The 20,774-nt window shown below is 41.0% G+C and overlaps 2 protein-coding genes across 8 annotated transcripts in view; both read left to right on the forward strand.

The window, feature by feature from the left end:
* LOC132784570 (forkhead box protein O) overlaps nt 1–7,673 on the forward strand; it is a 37,972-nt gene extending 30,299 nt beyond the window's left edge. For 6 of the 7 annotated variants that reach the window (XM_060790262.1, XM_060790263.1, XM_060790264.1 and 3 more), the window contains 6 exons: nt 685–894; nt 1,141–1,375; nt 1,460–1,640; nt 1,739–1,860; nt 1,921–2,377; nt 7,188–7,673. In XM_060790262.1, the coding sequence (XP_060646245.1) occupies nt 685–894; nt 1,141–1,375; nt 1,460–1,640; nt 1,739–1,860; nt 1,921–2,286 (1,114 nt within the window). In that variant the 3' untranslated portion in view covers nt 2,287–2,377; nt 7,188–7,673. The remainder of the gene's footprint in view (nt 1–684; nt 895–1,140; nt 1,376–1,459; nt 1,641–1,738; nt 1,861–1,920; nt 2,378–7,187) is intronic. The other variant, XM_060790268.1, reaches the window with a different exon arrangement.
* A 2,859-nt stretch (nt 7,674–10,532) lies between these two features.
* Nucleotides 10,533–20,774, forward strand: part of LOC132784201 (uncharacterized) — a 52,740-nt gene continuing 42,498 nt past the window's right edge. Inside the window, exon 1 of the mRNA XM_060789637.1 lies at nt 10,533–10,619. Coding sequence (XP_060645620.1) covers nt 10,533–10,619 — 87 coding nt within the window. The remainder of the gene's footprint in view (nt 10,620–20,774) is intronic.

Here is a 20,774-nt window from a genome sequence, read left to right on the forward strand (position 1 = left end):
AACCATTTAAGAATATTACTATTAACAGATTTATAGTTAAAGACTTGAGGGAATATGTAATTAATATAAAAAGTAAAATGCAGATAAATTCTTTTTAGTTTAATTGTTAATGAAAGATGTGTAAGCATAGATATTGTTTTGTGGGAGTATAAATATGTTATATTAATAAACAACGTGGATTGCAGACAAATTTTACTTAGGTTGATCTAAGGTTTACAACCAAAAATAACTTTAGATAAATATAGCAATATTTTAATCAAATTTGTAGTTAAACTCCAACCTACTTAATGCATATTAATATATTTTTTTAATACAATAAGCATGTCTATCCTAATAGCTAAGTAGTTTTCAATAATAGCACACATATGCGCTTCAAGCTTACACTATTTATTATATACTTAGCAACTAAACTTAAAGCAATATTTTCAAATTATCTATATAGTAGTAATAGAGTATGCAAAGCATATTTGAATGCCAGCTTTTATTTCTTTGGCAACAAGAAGTCCCTGAAAAACTTTAGTTGACAAAATTATAATTTAAATTTTATTAATTAAAGCAACCAAACCAAACAACTTTATTTTTAAAATTTGACTTGGTTTTATTTTTAATTTATTGTTAATTGTGTTTAACTTTATTTATGTTTTGTGTTTTGATTCTGTTTTCGTTTTCGTTATTGCGGTTCAGCGGCGGGTTTCAACTGTCGCCAGATTTTCGTCAGCGCGCCTCATCAAATGCCAGTTCCTGCGGACGCTTGAGTCCGATTCGTGCTTTGGATCTCGAGCCCGATTGGGGCTTTCCGGTTGACTATCAGAATACGACGATGGCGCAGGCGCAGGCACTCGAACAGCTGGCCGGCTCCATGGCGGATGATCTGAAGCTACACAATCAGCAAGGGTCAGTTGAGTTATGATTTTTTTGTTGATTGTCTGTGACTCTTTCTTTATTTGTGATTCATTGTGCCGCCTTCGCCTCTGCATGGATAAAGAAACACACACACACATTATACACATTGCATGTCACGATCTTGATCTCAAAAGAGAGATCTCTATTTCTCTCTTTATATGTGAAAACTGTTCTATAAAGTCAACGTTTTGTTTCTTGTTTCATAATCGCAACCCAACGATCGTACGGATGGAGCAGATTCAGTGCAGCATCCGGTCTGCCAACGCAGCCACCACCACCATACCAGCCGCCACAGCAGCAGCAGCAACAGCAACAACAACAGCAGCAACAACAGCAGCTACCACAAGGCTATACGCTTAATGGTCCCGGTGTCTCGGCTTCTGGTTTCCCCACGCTGCAGCCGCATCCCAGCCAGCCGCAGTGTCTGCTGCATCGCTCCCTCAACTGTGGCTGTCTGCACAGTGCGCGAGATGTAAGTGTGGGTTGTGAGGGTGTGAGGCATGCAACAGCTGTTTAAATTGAAACTAATCTGTTCTCTCTCTCTTCTTTTCTTTAGGGTCTCTCGCCCAACTCAGTTACCACCACCATGTCGCCTGCGTATCCGAATAGCGAGCCCTCGTCTGACTCCCTCAACACCTACAGCAATGTCCTGCTCGATGGCTCCTCTGACAATACTGCGCTACTTGTGCAGCAACAACAGCAACAGCAGCAGCAACAGTTGGGCTCGGGGCTGGAGGGTAAGTTTATAGACTCTTCCACCGGACACCAAAAAAATCAACTCTTTCGTCTATCTATTTCGCCTATCTTCCACTGTCTGTCGCCTGCTATTGAGCAGATAATAACTGCGCCTCTACTTTGATAGGGCAATGCCTGGAGGCTCTGAACAATGAGTCGCAGCAGATTGACGAATTTAACTTGGAGAACTTTCACGGCGGTCTCGAGTGCAACGTCGAGGAAGTGAGTACAAAATGGGATAATATTTGTACTTTTTACTTACTTATTTCTTCGACTTTACAGTTGCTGCAGCAGGAGATGCGCTACGATGGACTGCTGGACATAAATATACCGCTGGCCGCCGTCAGCACGAATGCTACCAATGTGATCTTAACCAACAATAGTACAAACAGCAGCAGCAACAATGCCGCCACCACCAACACATCCAACAGCAGCGCATTGCAGGCACAATTGCTGTTACAACAACAGCAGCAACAGCAACAACAACAGCAGCAACATCAGCAGCAGCAACAACAGTTGCTGCTCAGCAACAACAATAACAGCTTGGATTTGGCAACTCAAACGGCGACAGCCAATCTGAATGCACGTGTGCAGTACTCACAACCCAGTGTGGTTACCTCAAGTGTGCCGCCTTCGTGGGTGCATTAAATGTGCTGCCAGAAGAAGAGTGACGTTTAAGCATAAGGATGGATGGATGCTGCTGCTGCTGCAGCTGCTGGCCGCCACAACAGTTTACAAAGTGAGTAGAAGACTTGCTTAGCTTCAGTTCGCTTCGCTTCGAAATCGCTTTCAATTTGCATCAAGCTTAAAAGCCATTCAATGTGACAGTTTATGCATAATTTATGTTAATAATGTAAAAATCACAACGCATAAAGCGCGTTACACTTTATGAATATGTAAGAGGGGCAGGGCCGCAAGACAACCCCTAAAAATCTTGACGCGCTTCCTATTTTTATAATATTCTTTAAATTTCATACATTTCTTTTTTTTGTACACTGTAAATCGCCTTAGTTCAGTTCGCTGCTGGGGCCATGAATCTTTCATGGCCATTTTCTGCTGCTGACTCAGTCGTCGCTACTTGAGGCCAATTACACGCGTTCAATTATCATAATACAATGTCAAGTGCGTCCCCCGCAAACCTACAAAAAAAAGAAAAGCAAAGCAGGAGAGGAAAGAAAACATTTAAAGTCCTTCCTCGCTTTCAATTTGGCACTTTAAAGTCGACGCGTGCTTGGAGAAATTATAGGAAATTAAGTCAATTTACCGGTGCCATAAAATATGTAAAAGCTTCCGTGTGCTCCCCGTGAGCGGGAGTCATTCAAGTGTCCTTATGTCCTTACACACACATTGCTTTGCTCTCTCTCCCCCTCTCTCCTCTTCCCCCCCCGCTGTAATGGCCGCGCTAATTTGGTTGGCCGAACTGCCCGCGGCCCAAGTCGCAGCTCCTTTGGCGACCAGCGCGTCTCGTCGCGCAAATTCGTCAAGGCAACCGTTGTCCCTTCGACCTGCCAGTCGGGCAGCATAAGCAAATGCTGAAAAATTAATTACGTCCTTAGGGTGACTTATGCACAGTGAATTTTGTTGTTGTTTTGCCATGGCTAAAACCATTGGCTATTTACCTGTCGGCTCTTGGCCGTCGAGCTGCCGCTCAAATCAAGTGTGTTAAGTGCAGCTAATATTGAAAAATTACATTGGATTTTTCACATATTTTACAAGCACTTCTTTCGCCTGGGGAGGAGATGGATTTTTCAAATTTAGTCCTTAACCCTTTTGACAAAAAGTTAAGTTTAATGGAATGTGACAGTTGTGGGTGGGAAGAAATTTAACTTAAAAAATTCATTGATGGAAATTATTAGATTTATTCAGTACATTTCTTGTTTTGAAGAATATTTAAATAATAATTGAAAATTAATTTTTAGAAACAAACGTTTGCAAATCTATAAATTCATAAAATTATTCATAAAATTACTCCCAATATATACAAAAATATTTAAATATTTTATTAAATAAAAAAAAAATTCTTTGAGAAGTTTCATATTAAATGTTTTTTAATATAAGAAATCAATTGATCAATTTTTTTACTGAAGACGGTTAAAAAAGATAAAAATAATTTCCAAAAAAATAAAGAAATAATACTTCTCTTTTAGGAGCATTTATTAAAAATTATTTAAAATATTTTACACTAATTTGGAATAGAAATTATCTTAAAATCTTTTAAGAAATTTTAAGAAAATCAAAAAAATTATTTTCCTCAAAAAATCAAAAATTATTTATAGCAAAATATTTGTTATAGCCATTTTTTACGCAAAAATTTTTAATATTAAAAGTCCTATTTATGCTCGATATTTAAGTACCTAATTTGTATTTCAACCTTTACATTAATTTCACTCTTAACTACAACAAATATTTTGAAGCGTATCTCTTATTCGTGCATATTCTAGTTCAAGATTCAGACCACCTTTTGTCTCACTTTCATTATTTTCTGGCTTTTTTCAATGTCAGTTAAGCTGTCAGTGTGCATTTTTGCTTTGTGCTCAACTTTTGTAATGTAGAGCGAGCCAAAATCAGGGAGAGGAGGAGAAGGGGGGAGGGTGTGTAATAGGCAATGGGGCGACAAAAAACCCAAAGAAATGCCATGAAAAACTTTTGCACCCCGCTTGCTTGGGCAAGTACGCACAAATTGAATTCCGCATTAAGTTTGTAAGCCAACAATTAGAAAACAGCAAAGCGACCAGAAAGAAAAAAACGCGAATCTCTCGCAACTTGCTGGCCAAAAGCAAAAGCAAGTTGCCAATGCAAAGAGTGGTAGAAAAAGAGAGGAGAAGAGAGAAGAGCAGTTGCCACAGGACAAAGTTGTAACTTTGTCAAGTTCTGGCGCCAATCGTGTGACGTGCTAATAAAATAAAATCAAATCGTCTACTTTGTGATGAGGAGAGAGAAGCCAAGGAAAGTACGAGGCACGAGTAGGGGGCAGGGGGCGCGGCACTTCAAAAATTTATGCCAAGTGCAAACTTTTGTGTTTGGCTGCCGCTTCATTTGAGTGAATAATTTGAATTGCAGCCAGCAGCGAGCAGCGATCGGATTTACATTTCTTTGCCGGCATTTTTTTTTGTTTCCATTTTCCATATTTCCATCTTTCACATATATAATATATTTTTTCTTCTGCTGCTGCTCGCCAAGTGACAGCGTTAAGCATTGCGCTTGTTTCTCGTATATAAATTTAAAATTTCTTTTCATTATGCAAATGGTGTGTGGCATGTCTACTTAAAGTTGCGCTGCGCCGTGTGGCATGTGCCGCGTTGTATTGCATATTTAATGGCAGCAAAATAGAATGCCGCATTGGATTTTTTTTAAGGCTCACGCAGTTAATAAGAGAGCGAACCGGGAAGAGCGACACATGCCAATAAACGGCTAAAGTTGGCAGCGTCAGCTGCAACATTTTGTGGCAGCTACCAACATGCTGCTCAACCATCATCATCGTCCGCAGATTGACTCACTTGACACATAATAAAGTCACACAAATTATGGCTGCAGCTGCTTGGAGGCAAGTGGCAAGGCAAGGGAAGCAACTCCCCTTACTTCTCTTCCTCCTTCCCCCAGCTGGTTGCCCCGGTGAAAGCGCGCGTGAAACACAAAAGCATTTTCAGCCAATTTATTAAAGAAGAAAACCAAAATGCGCGATTTCTGAGGTTGACATTGGCGACACAATCTCTGGCCTACGCCTAGGCAACGCAACGACCCAAAAAAAAAAAAGAAATGAAGCAAAAAGTTTGCTGCTTCCCTTTTCCACTTTCTTTTTTTTTGTCGACGGTTGGCGTGAGGTGTTGAAACTTGTCCGCAACTCGCTGAATAATTCAGGCAGTCAAGTTTGTTAGAGCGACAAGTTTTGCCGGCCAATTCTTGTGGCACATTTGATTAAATTTTAATGCCAGTGCATCATTAATAAATGTCCTGGGATTTGTCAGAATAAATTGAGTTTGCCCCAGGAGAACAGCAGCCGCCTCTGCTTTCTTCGTCGTCGTCCAGAAAATGACGGCTAATTGTTTAACTGTGCTCTGACTTTTGAATCGAAAAAATCTGATTATGCTTAAAGCTCAGACTGACTGCGAAATCAATTTGCGCCACAGTGAAAATTGTCAGCAAATTTAATAGCATTTAAGCCGCTGACAAGCTGTAAGGCTGCTTGCCTTGTTGGAGGCATGCCACAAACCACATTTACACTCACTTAACTCGACTCGAGTGTAGCGAGCATAGAGGTCGCCCTGCCTCTGTACTGGCAAAGGACGCGCCTCAAGAGTGTCGGAAAACAATTGCCAAGTCGCTGGCAGAAGCAGTAGCAGTAAGGGAAAGGAAGCAAAGGGCTTGTACACAAGCTGCTTAAGACCCTCAAGGATTCGGTGAGCACACACACGAACGAACTCACGGCAGGGCAAACAAAGCACAGCGATTTAAACACTTGTTGCACACAGCACAAAGGATAATGACGTGACAGACAGGCAGACACACACACACACACACACACACACACACACACACACACCCGCACGCACATACATGTGTAATAAGTAATAAAGCAAACAAGCTTCGTGGCTTCGTAATAAACTGCAAGGCGCAGGACATACTCTGAGGCGCTCGGAGCACAGTCAACTCTACGCTTCGCTGAACGTGTGCAAAGTGCAAATATATGCTTGGGGCGTGGCAACTAATCATCAACCAGCCAACCAAACAAGCACTCATTCAGTCAGCCAGCCAGTCAGTCAGGCAGTTGAGCAAAGGCAGCCCCAAGGCCGGTAATAAAATTCTTTTTGACGGCGCAGCAAAGTAGGCAATACTTTTTTTCGCACGGCCTGTGCACACATAAAATTCAATTGCAGCTCATAAAAATTGCGCGTGTTGAACATATATACAGCACCATCTCATCTCCCCACTCCCTTTCGCTCTATAAAGATATGACTACATATATAATTTTAAGCTGTAACTAATAAAACGTCCGATAAACGACGAGTTTTGATTTTTATGCTCCCCCTCGTTCAACTGAAATTTATTGTTATAGTCACAGCAAATTTGGTATTTTCTCTGCTTTCTTGTTGTATATTTTTTTTAAATGCTCAACACTGTCGCTTTTATGGCATAATTTGAGCCTGTCTTTTGTAGCGTCGCCCCAATTTGCATAAAAATTGCCAAGAGCTCTCTGAGGCTTATGGCAACAATCTCTCACATTTGCTTATCGCTTATGAATATTTTGACGCCAAGTGTGGCGTAGACTGAATGATAGGGAATAGCAATGGGGTAAGGAAGAGGGGAGCAAAGGCTGCCAAGTGTCAACTGCCGCCTAAATGAATAAATTAGCCGCAATTTTTGGTATAGCTGGACAGCGGCTGATGGCGTTTTTATGAAGTGTTGATGGCCAACTGAGTGACAGCATGATAGCGCAATGATATACCCATTATCTGACTATTTATGTATACCCTGTAATATCAGTTCGTAGTCTGTAATATTGTATTTGATGTAGCTTAACTAATTTCGTATTTCTTCTCTTTTCTTTGCAGGATTTATCTGGTCGCTTCTAATTTAAAATACACACAAAACACACAACACACGCGTACATATACACACATACATAAACATATACATAAACACATACGTATAGCATACATATAGATATGCGTAAACTTAATTGCATATACAAAGTAATAACCAATGTTTAGCGCTTAAAATTAGTTGAATTCTCTCTGTGCATTGATAACGTAACGACAACTACAACAACAAAACACTAATTGTAATTTCTTTGAAAGGAATTCAAATCAACCAACAACAAAAACTGTAACAACAACAAAACAACAAAATATTGCTAGTTTGTAAGTCATACTTTGTACATATTATTTTTAATACCCTTAGCATAAAGTGAACCACAAATAAGAAAGCGTAAAACGTATACAAATAAATGTTCCAACCCCTCTAAACAAAAAAGAAAAGAAAAACATTCAAGAATAAAAAAGCGATGACAAAGAAAGAATAAAGGCAAGCAAACAGAATATCGAAAACGAGTTGAATGAAAAGATGATGCAAAATAATAAAGAAATGCAAACTTAAAAACACATTAGCACAATTATGTAATAATTTATGCTTAAATCTATTTAATTGGAAATATTCCTAAAACAAAAACAAACAAAAAAAAACTTGTAATCGTAACTTGTACATTTCTCTAAAAGTCCACCAAGTCCCCATTCATCATACAATTAGAACTCGCAATGGAATACGTAATATAGTCTGGTATCATTCTTTGTATATACATATATAGGATCCTAGAGATCTGCATATAATATCGGGCTTACGAAGTTTTCTTTTTGTGAAAAGTCGGTAATCCAATTGATTGATAACAAAAACTTCTAACGAAAGGAAAACAATTAACTGAATGCTAAGAAAACTGCGCTATTTACGTTTGTTATAGTTGATAATCCTAAAAGTTAATCAAAAAAAAAAAAAAAACAACAAAAAACAAAACAAAATATAAACAAACACACAAATAAAACAAATTTGAATGTAATTCATAAAACTGTAGACATAAGTAAATGTAAATGTTGCTAGGCAAATAAACGTAAACGTAAACGGAGATAAAAATAAATGATAATGCGTAATGATTAAATGAAGGACAGAAAGATGGAAAAGTAATATACTACCTAACTATACCTATTGCGCATCTTTGTGTACTATTATGGGCTAAATGTTAATTATTAATTAGATTGTACAATTCAAATGTAGTTCATACTATTTAAAACAATTACAAAACCAGCATAGATAACGATGATAATAAAAACCAACAAATACAAATATAAAAATTATGGTTTTTAAATATTTTGATGGAATATGCAGCAATGCTCATTTTTCTTGATTCTGATTCATTTTTCTGCTGTTGAATTAAGGGATCGATGTTATTCACTTTAAATTTGAATCGTTTTTTCTAAAACCACATTGCATTGTTGTAAGAGTAAGTATTTAACTTAAAAACCTCAATATACATTTTAAAATTTGTTTTTTTTTTTAAATTATAATTATAGACGAATTTATTTGTTACACTTCTATAATTTACATTTAAGCCGGAAATCAAATTTGCAGCGCCATCTATGAACTGGTGGCAGTGTCATAAACTTTTTCTCAAAAGAGACATCGCTGTCAACAGCTTCGCAACTTCAATAGCCGGGACCGGAACCCACATATGAAGCAGCCACGGTTGCCACTTTTGGTACAAATGTACCAAAACTGGTACATTTTTTATGCGTTGGTACATTGGATCACTGTTTTACGTTTTGATACATTTTTAATATGCCTCTTCTAGTATTTAAATTTTTCATAAAATTTTATGTTCACACATATTATTTTAACAAATGGCTTTGTTCCACCATACACAAATTTTGTTTCAGTTAGAAATTGAACCACGACTACCACTGAAAAATATCGCATACAGTCGATTTGCGATGTATCGTGTCAATTGAGAAAATATGTATGTATGCGCCAATGTAAGGTCCATCGCTACGTAAACAGTTATATATGTATTGTAAATCACAATTTGTAAGTCACAATTTGTGAAATACAAAAAATCTTTCGTGAAAAATGTTTGGTATATTTTTGCTCCAAATTTTGGTACAAAACATTTTTTTGGAATGGCAACCTATGTGGGCATTAAAAATTCGGAAGGATATGCCCGAGATATTCCTTGTTTTCGAAAAAAATGACCTTGTTGCACCCTTAAAGTATGAAGAACAATTTTCAACTTTGGAAAGGATTTTGAAAATGAAGTTAGCATAAGTGAGCAATAACTTCAACTGTATGTTGTAGTGTTATCAATTCTTAATCCGTCAATAGTTGTCTTTTTCTGCATTTTTTCGTACAATTGGCGCAATTCCCATTTTTTTTCAGATAACCCCACGTTTTCCAACACCGATTTGTGCTCTGTAGGAAATAGAGAGAAGGGCCGTCTGAAGCAATGTTTTGTGAATAACTTCCATGTTTTTGATCCTAGCAAATCCGGGCTAGGATTTATACTATGTCTACCAAGAATGAGGTCTTTTTCTCTAAAATTGCTGAAAATATAAAATTTTTTCTAAATTTTGTGGGCGGAAGGGGCGGACATAGCGGACACAGCGGACATAGCGGACACAGCGGACATAGCGGACATAGCGGTCATAGCGGACAGAGCGGACACAGCGGACATAGCGGACATGGCGGACATAGCGGACATGGCGGACATGGCGGACATAGCGGACATATCGGACATAGCGGTCATAGTGGACAGAGCGGACACAACGGACACAGCGGACATAGCGGTCATAGCGGACATAGCGGACATAGCGGACATAGCGGACATAGCGGACATGGCGGACATGGAGGACATGGCGGACATAGCGGACATGGCGGACATGGAGGACATAGCGGACATGGCGGACATAGCGGACATGGAGGACATAGCGGACACAGCGGACATAGCGGACATAGCGGACATAGCGGACATGGCGGACACAGCGGACATAGCGGACATGGAGGACATGGTGGACATGGCGGACATAGCGGACATGGAGGACATGGCGGACATAGCGGACAAAGCGGACATGGCGGACATGGCGGACATAGCGGACATAGCGGACATAGCGGACACAGCGGACATAGCGGACATGGCGGACATGGAGGACATGGCGGACATAGCGGACATGGCGGACATGGAGGACATAGCGGACATGGCGGACATAGCGGACATGGAGGACATAGCGGACACAGCGGACATAGCGGACACAGCGGACATAGCGGACAGAGCGGACATAGCGGACAAAGCGGACATAGCGGACATAGCGGACATGGAGGACATGGCGGACATGGCGGACATAGCGGACATGGAGGACATGGCGGACATAGCGGACAAAGCGGACATAGCGAACATGGCGGACATGGCGGACATAGCGGACATAGCGGACATGGAGGACATAGCGGTCAGAGCGGACATAGCGGACATGGCGGATATGGCGGACATGGCGGACATAGCGGGCATAGCGGACACAGCGGACATAGCGGACATGGCGGACGTGGCGGACATAGCGGACACAGCGGACATAGCGGACATGGCGGACATAGCGGACATGGCGGACATAGCGGACACAGCGGACATAGCGGACATGGCGGACATGGCGGACATGGCGGACATGGCGGACATGACGGACATGGCGGACATGGCGGACTTAGCGGACATGGAGGACATAGCGGACACAGCGGACATAGCGGACACAGCGGACATAGCGGACATGGCGGACATGGAGGACATGGCGGACATAGCGGACATGGCGGACATGGAGGACATAGCGGACATGGCGGACATAGCGGACATGGAGGACATAGCGGACACAGCGGACATAGCGGACACAGCGGACATAGCGGACAGAGCGGACATAGCGGACAAAGCGGACATAGCGGACATAGCGGACATGGAGGACATGGCGGACATGGCGGACATGGAGGACATGGCGGACATAGCGGACAAAGCGGACATAGCGGACATGGCGGACATGGCGGACATAGCGGACATAGCGGACATGGAGGACATAGCGGACAGAGCGGACATAGCGGACATGGCGGACATAGCGGACACAGCGGACATAGCGGACATGGCGGACATAGCGGACATAGCGGACATGGCGGACATAGCGAACATGGCGGACATAGCGGACATGGCGGACATGGCGGACATGGCGGACATAGCGGACTTAGCGGACAGAGCGGACACAGCGGACAAAACGGACATGGAGGACATGGCGGACAAAGCGGACATGGCGGACATGGCGGACATAGCGGACATAGCGGACATGGAGGACATAGCGGACAGAGCGGACATAGCGGACATGGAGGACATAGCGGACACAGCGGACATAGCGGACAGAGCGGACATAGCGGACAAAGCGGACATAGCGGACATAGCGGACATAGCGGACATGGAGGACATGGCGGACATGGCGGACATGGAGGACATGGCGGACATAGCGGACTTAGCGGACAGAGCGGACACAGCGGACAAAACGGACATGGAGGACATGGCGGACAAAGCGGACATGGCGGACATGGCGGACATAGCGGACATAGCGGACATGGCGGACATAGCGGACATAGCGGATATGGCGGACATGGCGGACATAGCGAACATGGCGGACATAGCGGACATGGCGGACACGACGGACATGGCGGACATGGCGGACATAGCGGACTTAGCGGACAGAGCGGACACAGCGGACAAAACGGACATGGAGGACATGGCGGACAAAGCGGACATGGCGGACATAGCGGACATAGCGGACATGGAGGACATAGCGGACAGAGCGGACATAGCGGACATGGCGGACATAGCGGACATAGCGGATATGGCGGACATGGCGGACATAGCGGACACAGCGGACATAGCGGACATGGCGAACATGGCGGACATAGCGGACATGGCGGACATAGCGGTACAAATGTACCGAAACTGGTACATTTTTTATGCGCTGTCGGGTTCGACAACAATTATGTAAGACACTTTAATATTTATTTTTCAAGCCAACCTAATTTGTTTATCACTGCAGAATGCCTCATAGACTCAGGAAGCCCTATTTCATTTCTGAAGAAGTCATTATTTCCATTAAATGTACCACTGGATAAACCAGTCAATAGTCTCTATGTTGGAATTAGCAAAAGTAAATTGAATACGTTTGGAAAAGTATCTTGTTTTGTATTGAAGAGAAAATTAAAATTGAATTTTGAATTACTAATAGTCGACGATGAGTCTAGGAGATATGAAGCAGTGTTATGTAGGGATTTCATGCACACATGCGGCATAAACTTCAAGTTAGAGGTCCTGAAATATTTTGATGTTATAAGAAAAGGACATGGCGCAACGATTTCTGAACAATCACGTATGGTTAGTCAACGGAAAACAGAAACCCCTATCAACACTAGTTTGCAACCACTGTTAAGAACAGAAACTGTTAACTGTCCGATGTTAAGCAATGAAACTTTTAAGGGACCGACTGCGACTGTTAAGCAACAACTGTTAGAGTCACATCCTGTTAACGATAACAGAACGAACAATGAATCACAACCACGGTTGCCACTTTTGGTACAAATGTACCAAAACTGGTACATTTTTAATGCGTTGGTACATTGGATCACTTTTTTTCATTTCGGTACATTTTCAATATGCCTTGTCTAGAATTTAAATTTTTCATAAAATTTTATGTTCACATATATTATTTTAACAAATGGCTCTGTTCCACCAGACACAAATGTTGTATCAGTTATAAATTGAACCACGACTATCACTGGAAAATATCGCATACAGTCGATTTGCGATGACAATTGACAGGATAATTGAGAAAATATGTATGCCCCAATTTTTTTGGAATAGCAACCGTGGAAGCAGCCACCAACAAACGGAAAACAAACAAATTTCATTTTAAATTTGTTTAATAATCAAAAATAGAATAATTGTAAAATATCAAAAATATCAGAAATATTAATGAAATTCAATTAATATAACAAAAAAAACAATAATATAATAACAGCAAAAATTTGTTCGCTGTCGTTTCTGCTCTCTGGGTTCTATTCCCCGCTCAGTGCGTCAATGCACTCATTTATGGTTAGTGCTGTTATGGCATATAAATGAAACCCACATATAGATGGCGCTGCACATCTGCTTTGTGTAATTTAAATGTAATTGGGAGTTGCGAACGAAGAACTTCGTATAAACATACAAACATATCGAGTTGCTCTTAGGATTAAATTTAATGAGACTAAAGCGCAAAGACTACTTAGAGCTCTAGGAGCCTTTTAATGTTTTTCAAGAAAAGCAAATATTGGGATTTATTTTACACACAGTCAAATTTAATTAGTTTTTGGCTTTAATGCTGAAGTTGAGTTGAGTGCAGAGTTTCGTATTTATTTCAATCAAGCAAAAGATGAGATATTTCATTGATTGAGGGACTAACTTACGCTTTGATTTTGTGGGCTTAATACGATATCTTGTCTGATGAGGCCAATCAACAGGTGTTGTGGTTCAATAACCGAGCCAAGAAGAAGTCAGCTTTCTGCTAAGACGGTTCAAATGTTGCCCGCTGTCAAGGCGCCGCGGGCCTTGCTACAGTTTGCTGTGTGCTGTCTGTGTGTGTGCAACGCTAGCAAAACGTTGAGAAATAAAACTGGAATAATTCAATGTGCCATCGGGCGGAGGAAAAGAGGCGTGGCTGTGGGCCGTGGGCTGTGGGTAGCTGGCAGCCCCGTTGCGTAATCAATGTCCTTTACAGGCAGCGCACGTTTCATGTTTTTTCGCTCATGTTTGCCCGTGGCCGTCAAGTCGCTGGCCCAACCCACCTCTGACTGGCAACCACCTCTCTCGCCCATCCCCCTGCCCCACCCTTCTGCCTAGTGCTTCGGCTTTGGCAGCCTAGATGTGCGTGCGTATGTTTGCGCGTGCAGCAATTTGAGCCGGATCTGTGTGGACTTATGTCCTAGTCACAAACAACTTGGTTGCTCTTCGTTGTAGTTGTTGTTGTAGTTGTAGTTGTTAGTTGGCAGCTTGGGGAGTTTGTTGTAGTAGTTTCGTGCTAAGACGGAAGTCTGCATCGTCGCTTTTTGGTACTTTAACACTTTCGTCTCAGGCATCTTCGAGTTTTCCGCTCTTAATTTGCGTTTTTATTATGGTCGTTCTTCCTGCTGCTGGTGCTGCTTTTGTTGCTGCTGCTGCTGCTCATCATAAATGCAAAACCCAAATAATTCTTGAGCTGGCGGCAACCCAAAAAAAGGCGAAATGTTGGCATGCAAATTCTTGACCTCAGCCACGACAACGACGACGATTCGCAGCCCAGGCACCACAATTTCGAGTAAATTTAATTGAAACCCTTTGCAGCTCATGCATATTTATGAATCGCAAACATCAGCAGCAGCAGCAGCAGTACCCAAAGTTTTGTATGCGTGAATTAAGACTAGAAAACATTGAAAATTGCTTATTGAGCAACAGTTTGCAGTCGAAACGCAACGCAACGCAGCGAACGCTTCAGCATCATCATCGTATGTTGCTAATACGACACGTTGGCCATCAAAAAAGTTGCGTTGCAGGCTGTCAAACTCAATTTTCCATTGAACGCCGTTCGTTGCGATTATGCTAATGCGTCGCAAGACGCAAGCGGCGTCTCCTGTTGCTGTGCCTCCTCCTGGGGCAGGGCAGGACTTCGATTTGAAGGTGAGCTTTTTCTTGCTGCCTTTTCTTACATATTCGTGCATTCTTTTCTTTTCCCATCGAATTGGTAATAAAAAAGGCGCTAGCCCCAGCTGGCTCTGCTTATCGCGCTGACTTCTTGCTTCCGGTGTTACGTCGCACAGGACAGCAGAGGACAGAGGACACAGGACGCGGGACACAGGACAATCGCTGGCAGCAACGACATCAACGTCCGCTTGCGTTTCGTCGTATAACAAGTTAAAGCGGCTGCCTAGTCGCTCTTCTTCAACAAATTGTTGCGCTGTCGCTGCGTAAACATCTTCTAACTCCTTGCTTAAGCTTGCTCTCAAACTGCCTCTCTCTCGCTCTTTGATATTGCGCATACGCCATGTGCGTCGGCAAAAAGTGAAACCGTGTGCCACTGTGCATGGGAGCACTGTGCTACGTCTGCTGTTGTCTGCCTGTATAACAGAGTGCCTGTTGAAATTCCAGCTGCTCGCAACGCACAGTTCATCGACAGTCCTCGCTCTGGTGGCACGTTGCACGCGCTAAACGCACAACACCAACAACAACAGCAACAACAACTCCGACAGCAGCAGCAGCTCAGGCAGGTGCAAAGCTTCAAAAACTGCAAAGTTATTCGATTATCACAGTTCAGTTCGCATTCAAGTTCGTGTGCAAGTGAAGTGTCAAGCGCAACAGTTAACAGCAAAAGAAAAAAAAAACGAAAAAATAGAAAAACGAAGAAAAGTAAAACTAAATTTGATCTCAAGTTGCAAGCAACAGTTTCACCAACGTCTTACAACTGTCTGTGACTGTGTGTGAGTTCGTGCTTGAGTGTGTGTGTGTGCTGCATAATTAGAACGCGCCACAGAAATCCTTGCGGAAGGATTTACGCACGGCCAAGCGGCATAAAATGATAAGTAAGTGAAAAATTGGGCCACAGTCTGGCCCGCTTTAGCCGCCGTTGATCCCGTTGTCTGCTTTTCTATTCCCCGCTTCCCCTCCAGCTAACTCCCCTCTCTCTCCTCTCTTTTTGGTTTCTTTGTTGGCATTGCCATTGTCGATGCGGCTGCCTTGTGCTTATTATGCTAATAAACGTTTGGGGTATGCTGCTCATTTACACTCCACGTGCCACACACAAATGCGGCTTGCAGTTGTTGTTGCTGTTGCTTTTGCTGTTGTGGCTGCTGCGCCCCGTTAAACGCCACTTAATGTGCTTTATATTTACTTTTCAGAGTGTGTTGCTTCCTTTTTCGTTCGCTGCCTGACAACTGCATAAAGCATGCCACATACTCACACACACACACTGAGAGATAGACAGTCTGACAGTTGGACAGACAATCACTTTGTGTAGTTGGCACTCAGCAGCAAAGTGCGAAATAGAGCAATTGTTTCGCTGTGGCACAGCAGCAAAAAAAATGAAAGAAGAACTCTGCACAAAAGGGAGAAAAGTTTCCTTTTACAAAAACTGTAAACAATGTTGAGCAACAGCAACAGCAACAGCAACAGAGAGACGCGCAACAATATTAATTTATAAACAATACACAGAAAAAAAACAAACCAACTAAAGTTGGTCGAAAACAATCAAGGGCGACGGTCGGAGGATCGTCAGCTGGCCAGCAGAATTCAGCTGACCATGAAACGGGCTTAAGTTCTAACAACAAGTTAGTTTTACGGCATCCCTTTTATTTCACTATGTCATCCTGTGTGTAATTTCTGCGAGTGTGTGTGTGAGTGTAAATGGGAACGAAACGGGAGCTTGGCAAACATACACAAATCTGCGGCACACGAAACGAGTACGAGTATCTTTGCTTTACTTTGCTTTGCTTTTGCGTTGCTTTAAGCCTCTTATCCCCACAGACTACACAGAGACTACCTTCATATCTATCTATTTGCGTACTCACTGTGCCAAGTGCTGCCGTCTGCCTCTTTGCTACCTTTAACCTCTGTTCCCCTATCGATATATATGTGTGTGTGTGCAAGTGTTTTTGTTGCATACATCAAGGCGCGGACGCGTTTTGCAATTATAACTTATTTCCTCTTGAGTATCTCTGCAAAGATTTACGAGGCTTAACTGCACGAGCTTCAAGTAAATCAACAGTAACTGCGACTGCTTAAGTCGCTCCATCTCACTCTATCTACTCTCTCTCTCTTTCTGTTTGCGCTGGATAAGCGTGCATTGATTTCCATAAGCGATGTCTTTATAAAGTAAAGCCTCGTAAAAAGTTGCCAACTTCCGGAAGCTGGCAACGCAAAAAAAGTATTGATGCCGAGTTAATGAAACAGTGCAGTAAAATGATGTAAAATCTCCTGTAGCGTTCCACATTGTGTTAGGGATGAGCGCGTGTTGACAGCGCTAAATTTAAGAAGAAAGCTGTAGTCGACTGTGCTCGACTCTGAGATACCTGTTACCCATTTCCAAAAAAAGTAAAACATTGCGGTATTATTCTTCAAATATACTAAATTAATATATCATGCAAATATTAAAATATACCAAAGGCTATATTTGGTATACCGATGTACTATTATATTAAAAATATACCATAGAGTACAAAATATACCAGATTGGTTAACAATTTAAGCATCTAAGACTTAAGGAGAACTTAAATATTTCTATAATTTTTATCTGACACACATTTTTATGAATTATAAATACTCTAGTTTGAAAAAGGAATGTCTCCTTCTCCCTGTTACATATAATATATCTCCTGCAGTCACAAGGTTGTAATACACTTCGTGTAGTGGGTATATAAAGACACAGAGAGAAAGAGAAAAGCAAGAAATTTAAACAGCTAATTCTCTCATTAGCAGAGGTAGAGCTTGACCAATCATGCAAAAAGACTTTTGAACAGGGCACTCGACTAACCTCGACAGCAGCTGTAGCGCTTTACTTTATACTATAACATGAATGCAACTGCAAATATAGCGAAAGCACACGATGTTCGAAGTAACGCACAAAGTAGGACAGCACACGATGTGATTGGCACTTTGCTCGCAGTTGGCAGAATTTCTTGTCACGCAGCACTCGAAATATACGCATTCTAGCAAAGTTGTGGTAAAAATGAAGATTTAAACAATAATGCAGGCAAGCAAGTATGCAACAGCGCTGCTTAGCTTATATACTTTTATATTTTGTTTATATTAGTAACAAGTTTGTTGCGAATATCTCGTAATTGAGAATTAACTAAATTAAATTCCCGAAACGAAAATTCAGCGATAGAGTCAAAAAAACGCAAAAGGAAAAATACTTATTAAAAAATTACTCTTTTTAAAAATTTCCTAAAGTTAAAATAAAGCTAAATAGTACTAGTAGTGATAGAATAGTTTAATTAATTTTATATTTGAAGGAAATACTTCTACTTTGTTAAAATAAGATAGGATTTCAAATATAATTATAATATGTACTATCAAAACCTAGATCTGGAAATTTTCTTATTCATAATTTTTGAATCCAAGTATATTTAATATGATTCAAGTAATTTGAAAAGAAAAGAATTTGTTGAAAATTATATTTCCAGCTAATTTATATTAGTCTTGTTTAGAAAAAGCTTGCATTATTTTCTCTTTTCTTTCTACTTTTTAAATTATCAAATTTTTTTAAATAAAAATAAAGTGTTAGGTTTAGATTTTATTGAATTTTGTTTTTAGTTTTTTTTTCACATTTTAAACATTTTTTAAGTATTATCATTAAGTATTATATCATATTTTCATTTATGGATATTTTTATAAATAATTTTAATAAATAATAAAAAAAAATAAAATTCAGATGGTATTAAGGACTTTACGTAACTTCAATTACATTCGCAATAAATAATAGTTTTATATGAATTCTCATATACTACAATACTTGTATGATATAAGAAATCACGACTTGGTCTCAGCACTGACTGAAGCAAACATACACACACGCACAGCGAGCAACACTTAGTACACAGCTGTGCGTGTATGTGTGTGTGACAATGTGCACATTTTATGAGGCCCATTCCCGCCATTTTGTGCTTTTCTTTTGCCGTTTTTTGATGCTCTTGCGAAGGGTAGAAACAGGGACAGGGAAGCGTTGGCTATATGCAAGTGATAAAATGCTCGCAAAACTGACGAAATTTCAAATATAATGGCAAGAGAGAGTAAGAGAGAGAGAGCGAGTATGACGATCAATTTTATATGGTGAAAATAATTAAAAGCATAGAATGCTATATACATATAATGCTTTATATAGTAGAGTGCTTGAAAAGTTGAAATAGCCTTTGCCTTGATGCGATTCGCTTTTATTTGGCTGTTGTTCTCGGGTTTGACTTTTTGTTCCGCTTGACGTTGTTGTCGACATCGCATACGCCCCAATGAAATTTGTAGAGATTTACGCAAATATTGCATGGCTGTGGTTTGTATGTATGTGTGTGCGTGTGTATGTATGTGTGTGTGTGTGTGTGTGCGGTACAGAGACAGTCACAGAGTGCGGTCCAAAAACTCAATTGCGGCTTTTTATGCGTAATTCGGCTCTTTGTCGTTCCCATTCTTTGAGTTCAACCTCAGAACTTGGCTGCCGTTGCCTTGATATTATTTTTTAATTTATCTTTTATATTCGGGCTTAAGCCATATACTGGCAGCTTGCTCTTTTCGTTCTTTTCGCTTTTTCGCATTTTCGTTTTCGTTTTCAAGTTTGTCTTGGCTTTTCACTTTTATGGGTCGGTCGGTATCTTTTGATTCTACGAGTGCCATACGGCAATTGCCAAGAAATATTCTACGTTCGCTCTTGATTTTTTATTAAAATTAATTTAAATGTGCCGTCCAAATCCGCGACGACGTTCGCGCACAATGGCCAGCGAGGAATAGCATCAGCGGCTTATGTTAATGAGTACTTACTACAAGCCGAATAATGGAGAAGCAAAGTGAGCGCCAAGTACACACAGGACATTCGATATATACGCAAACACAAACACATAGACTGGGAAAATATACCGCTACTGTTTGGGGCCGGAAGTGCGGAAACACCACGACGCTGGCCCCGTTTAATTAACAATTTAAACCTTAATTCGATCAATAATTTAGTAAGTGCAAAGGCAACGGCTAAGTTGAGCTAATGAAATCAAAAGGCGCCAACAGGCCAAAAGGATAACAGTGATAACTGTTGCCCGCCGCCACCTCGCATAATTCTTCGACTTCGACAGCAACGAGCAAGGAGCAAGGATATATTCCATTTTTATCTGCTATGGCATATCGCATCTACTCCTTTGCGAGTCCTTTTGCCTTTGCTGTCGTCTCCTTAACTGCTGTGTGGCCCTTCACTTATTGCCAGCGATATTTAAACACACCAACAGCACTCACTCCCCCACTGTATGAGTGTGTGTGTGTCTGTGGCAGGCAACACATTGTTGCTCGCTTTGCGTGTCCCCATGTCCTTTTGCCATGCGTCGCCTCGCCTTTCGCCTTGCGTTGTATGTTGCTTGTTGATGGCACTTTGTCATGTGTTCGACAACGCAAAAAATTGAAAATAAAAAATGGTTTTCTCTCCACATCGACATTTTATTATCGCTTGAATAAAAATTGCAAAGTTTTTTTGCGAGATGCGTTACTCCCACTCTCCCAAAAAATCCACAAAGCTTCTCAAGAGAGAGAAATGCCAAACATTATACACAATACGCTGCAGGATATACATATAATGTCAAGACTAGACGCCAGACTAGAAATATTCTTTGGGAGTCAACTATTTAAATATGCCAACAAGTCAAGCAGCTATTTTCTCTTAATTAAAAGTTTGTGTCACTCAGAAAAGCTGAATTTAAGATGAGTTTGCACAAAATATGTCATCATAAAACATTAAAGAGATAATTGTGTGTAGAGAGCACCAAATTCTTTGTGCCATATTTGAATAAATATTTTAGACTTTCAAGCTTACAATTTTATTATATAA

Source organism: Drosophila nasuta, chromosome 2R (assembly GCF_023558535.2).
Source record: "Drosophila nasuta strain 15112-1781.00 chromosome 2R, ASM2355853v1, whole genome shotgun sequence".
NCBI classification, from domain to species: domain Eukaryota; kingdom Metazoa; phylum Arthropoda; class Insecta; order Diptera; family Drosophilidae; genus Drosophila; species Drosophila nasuta.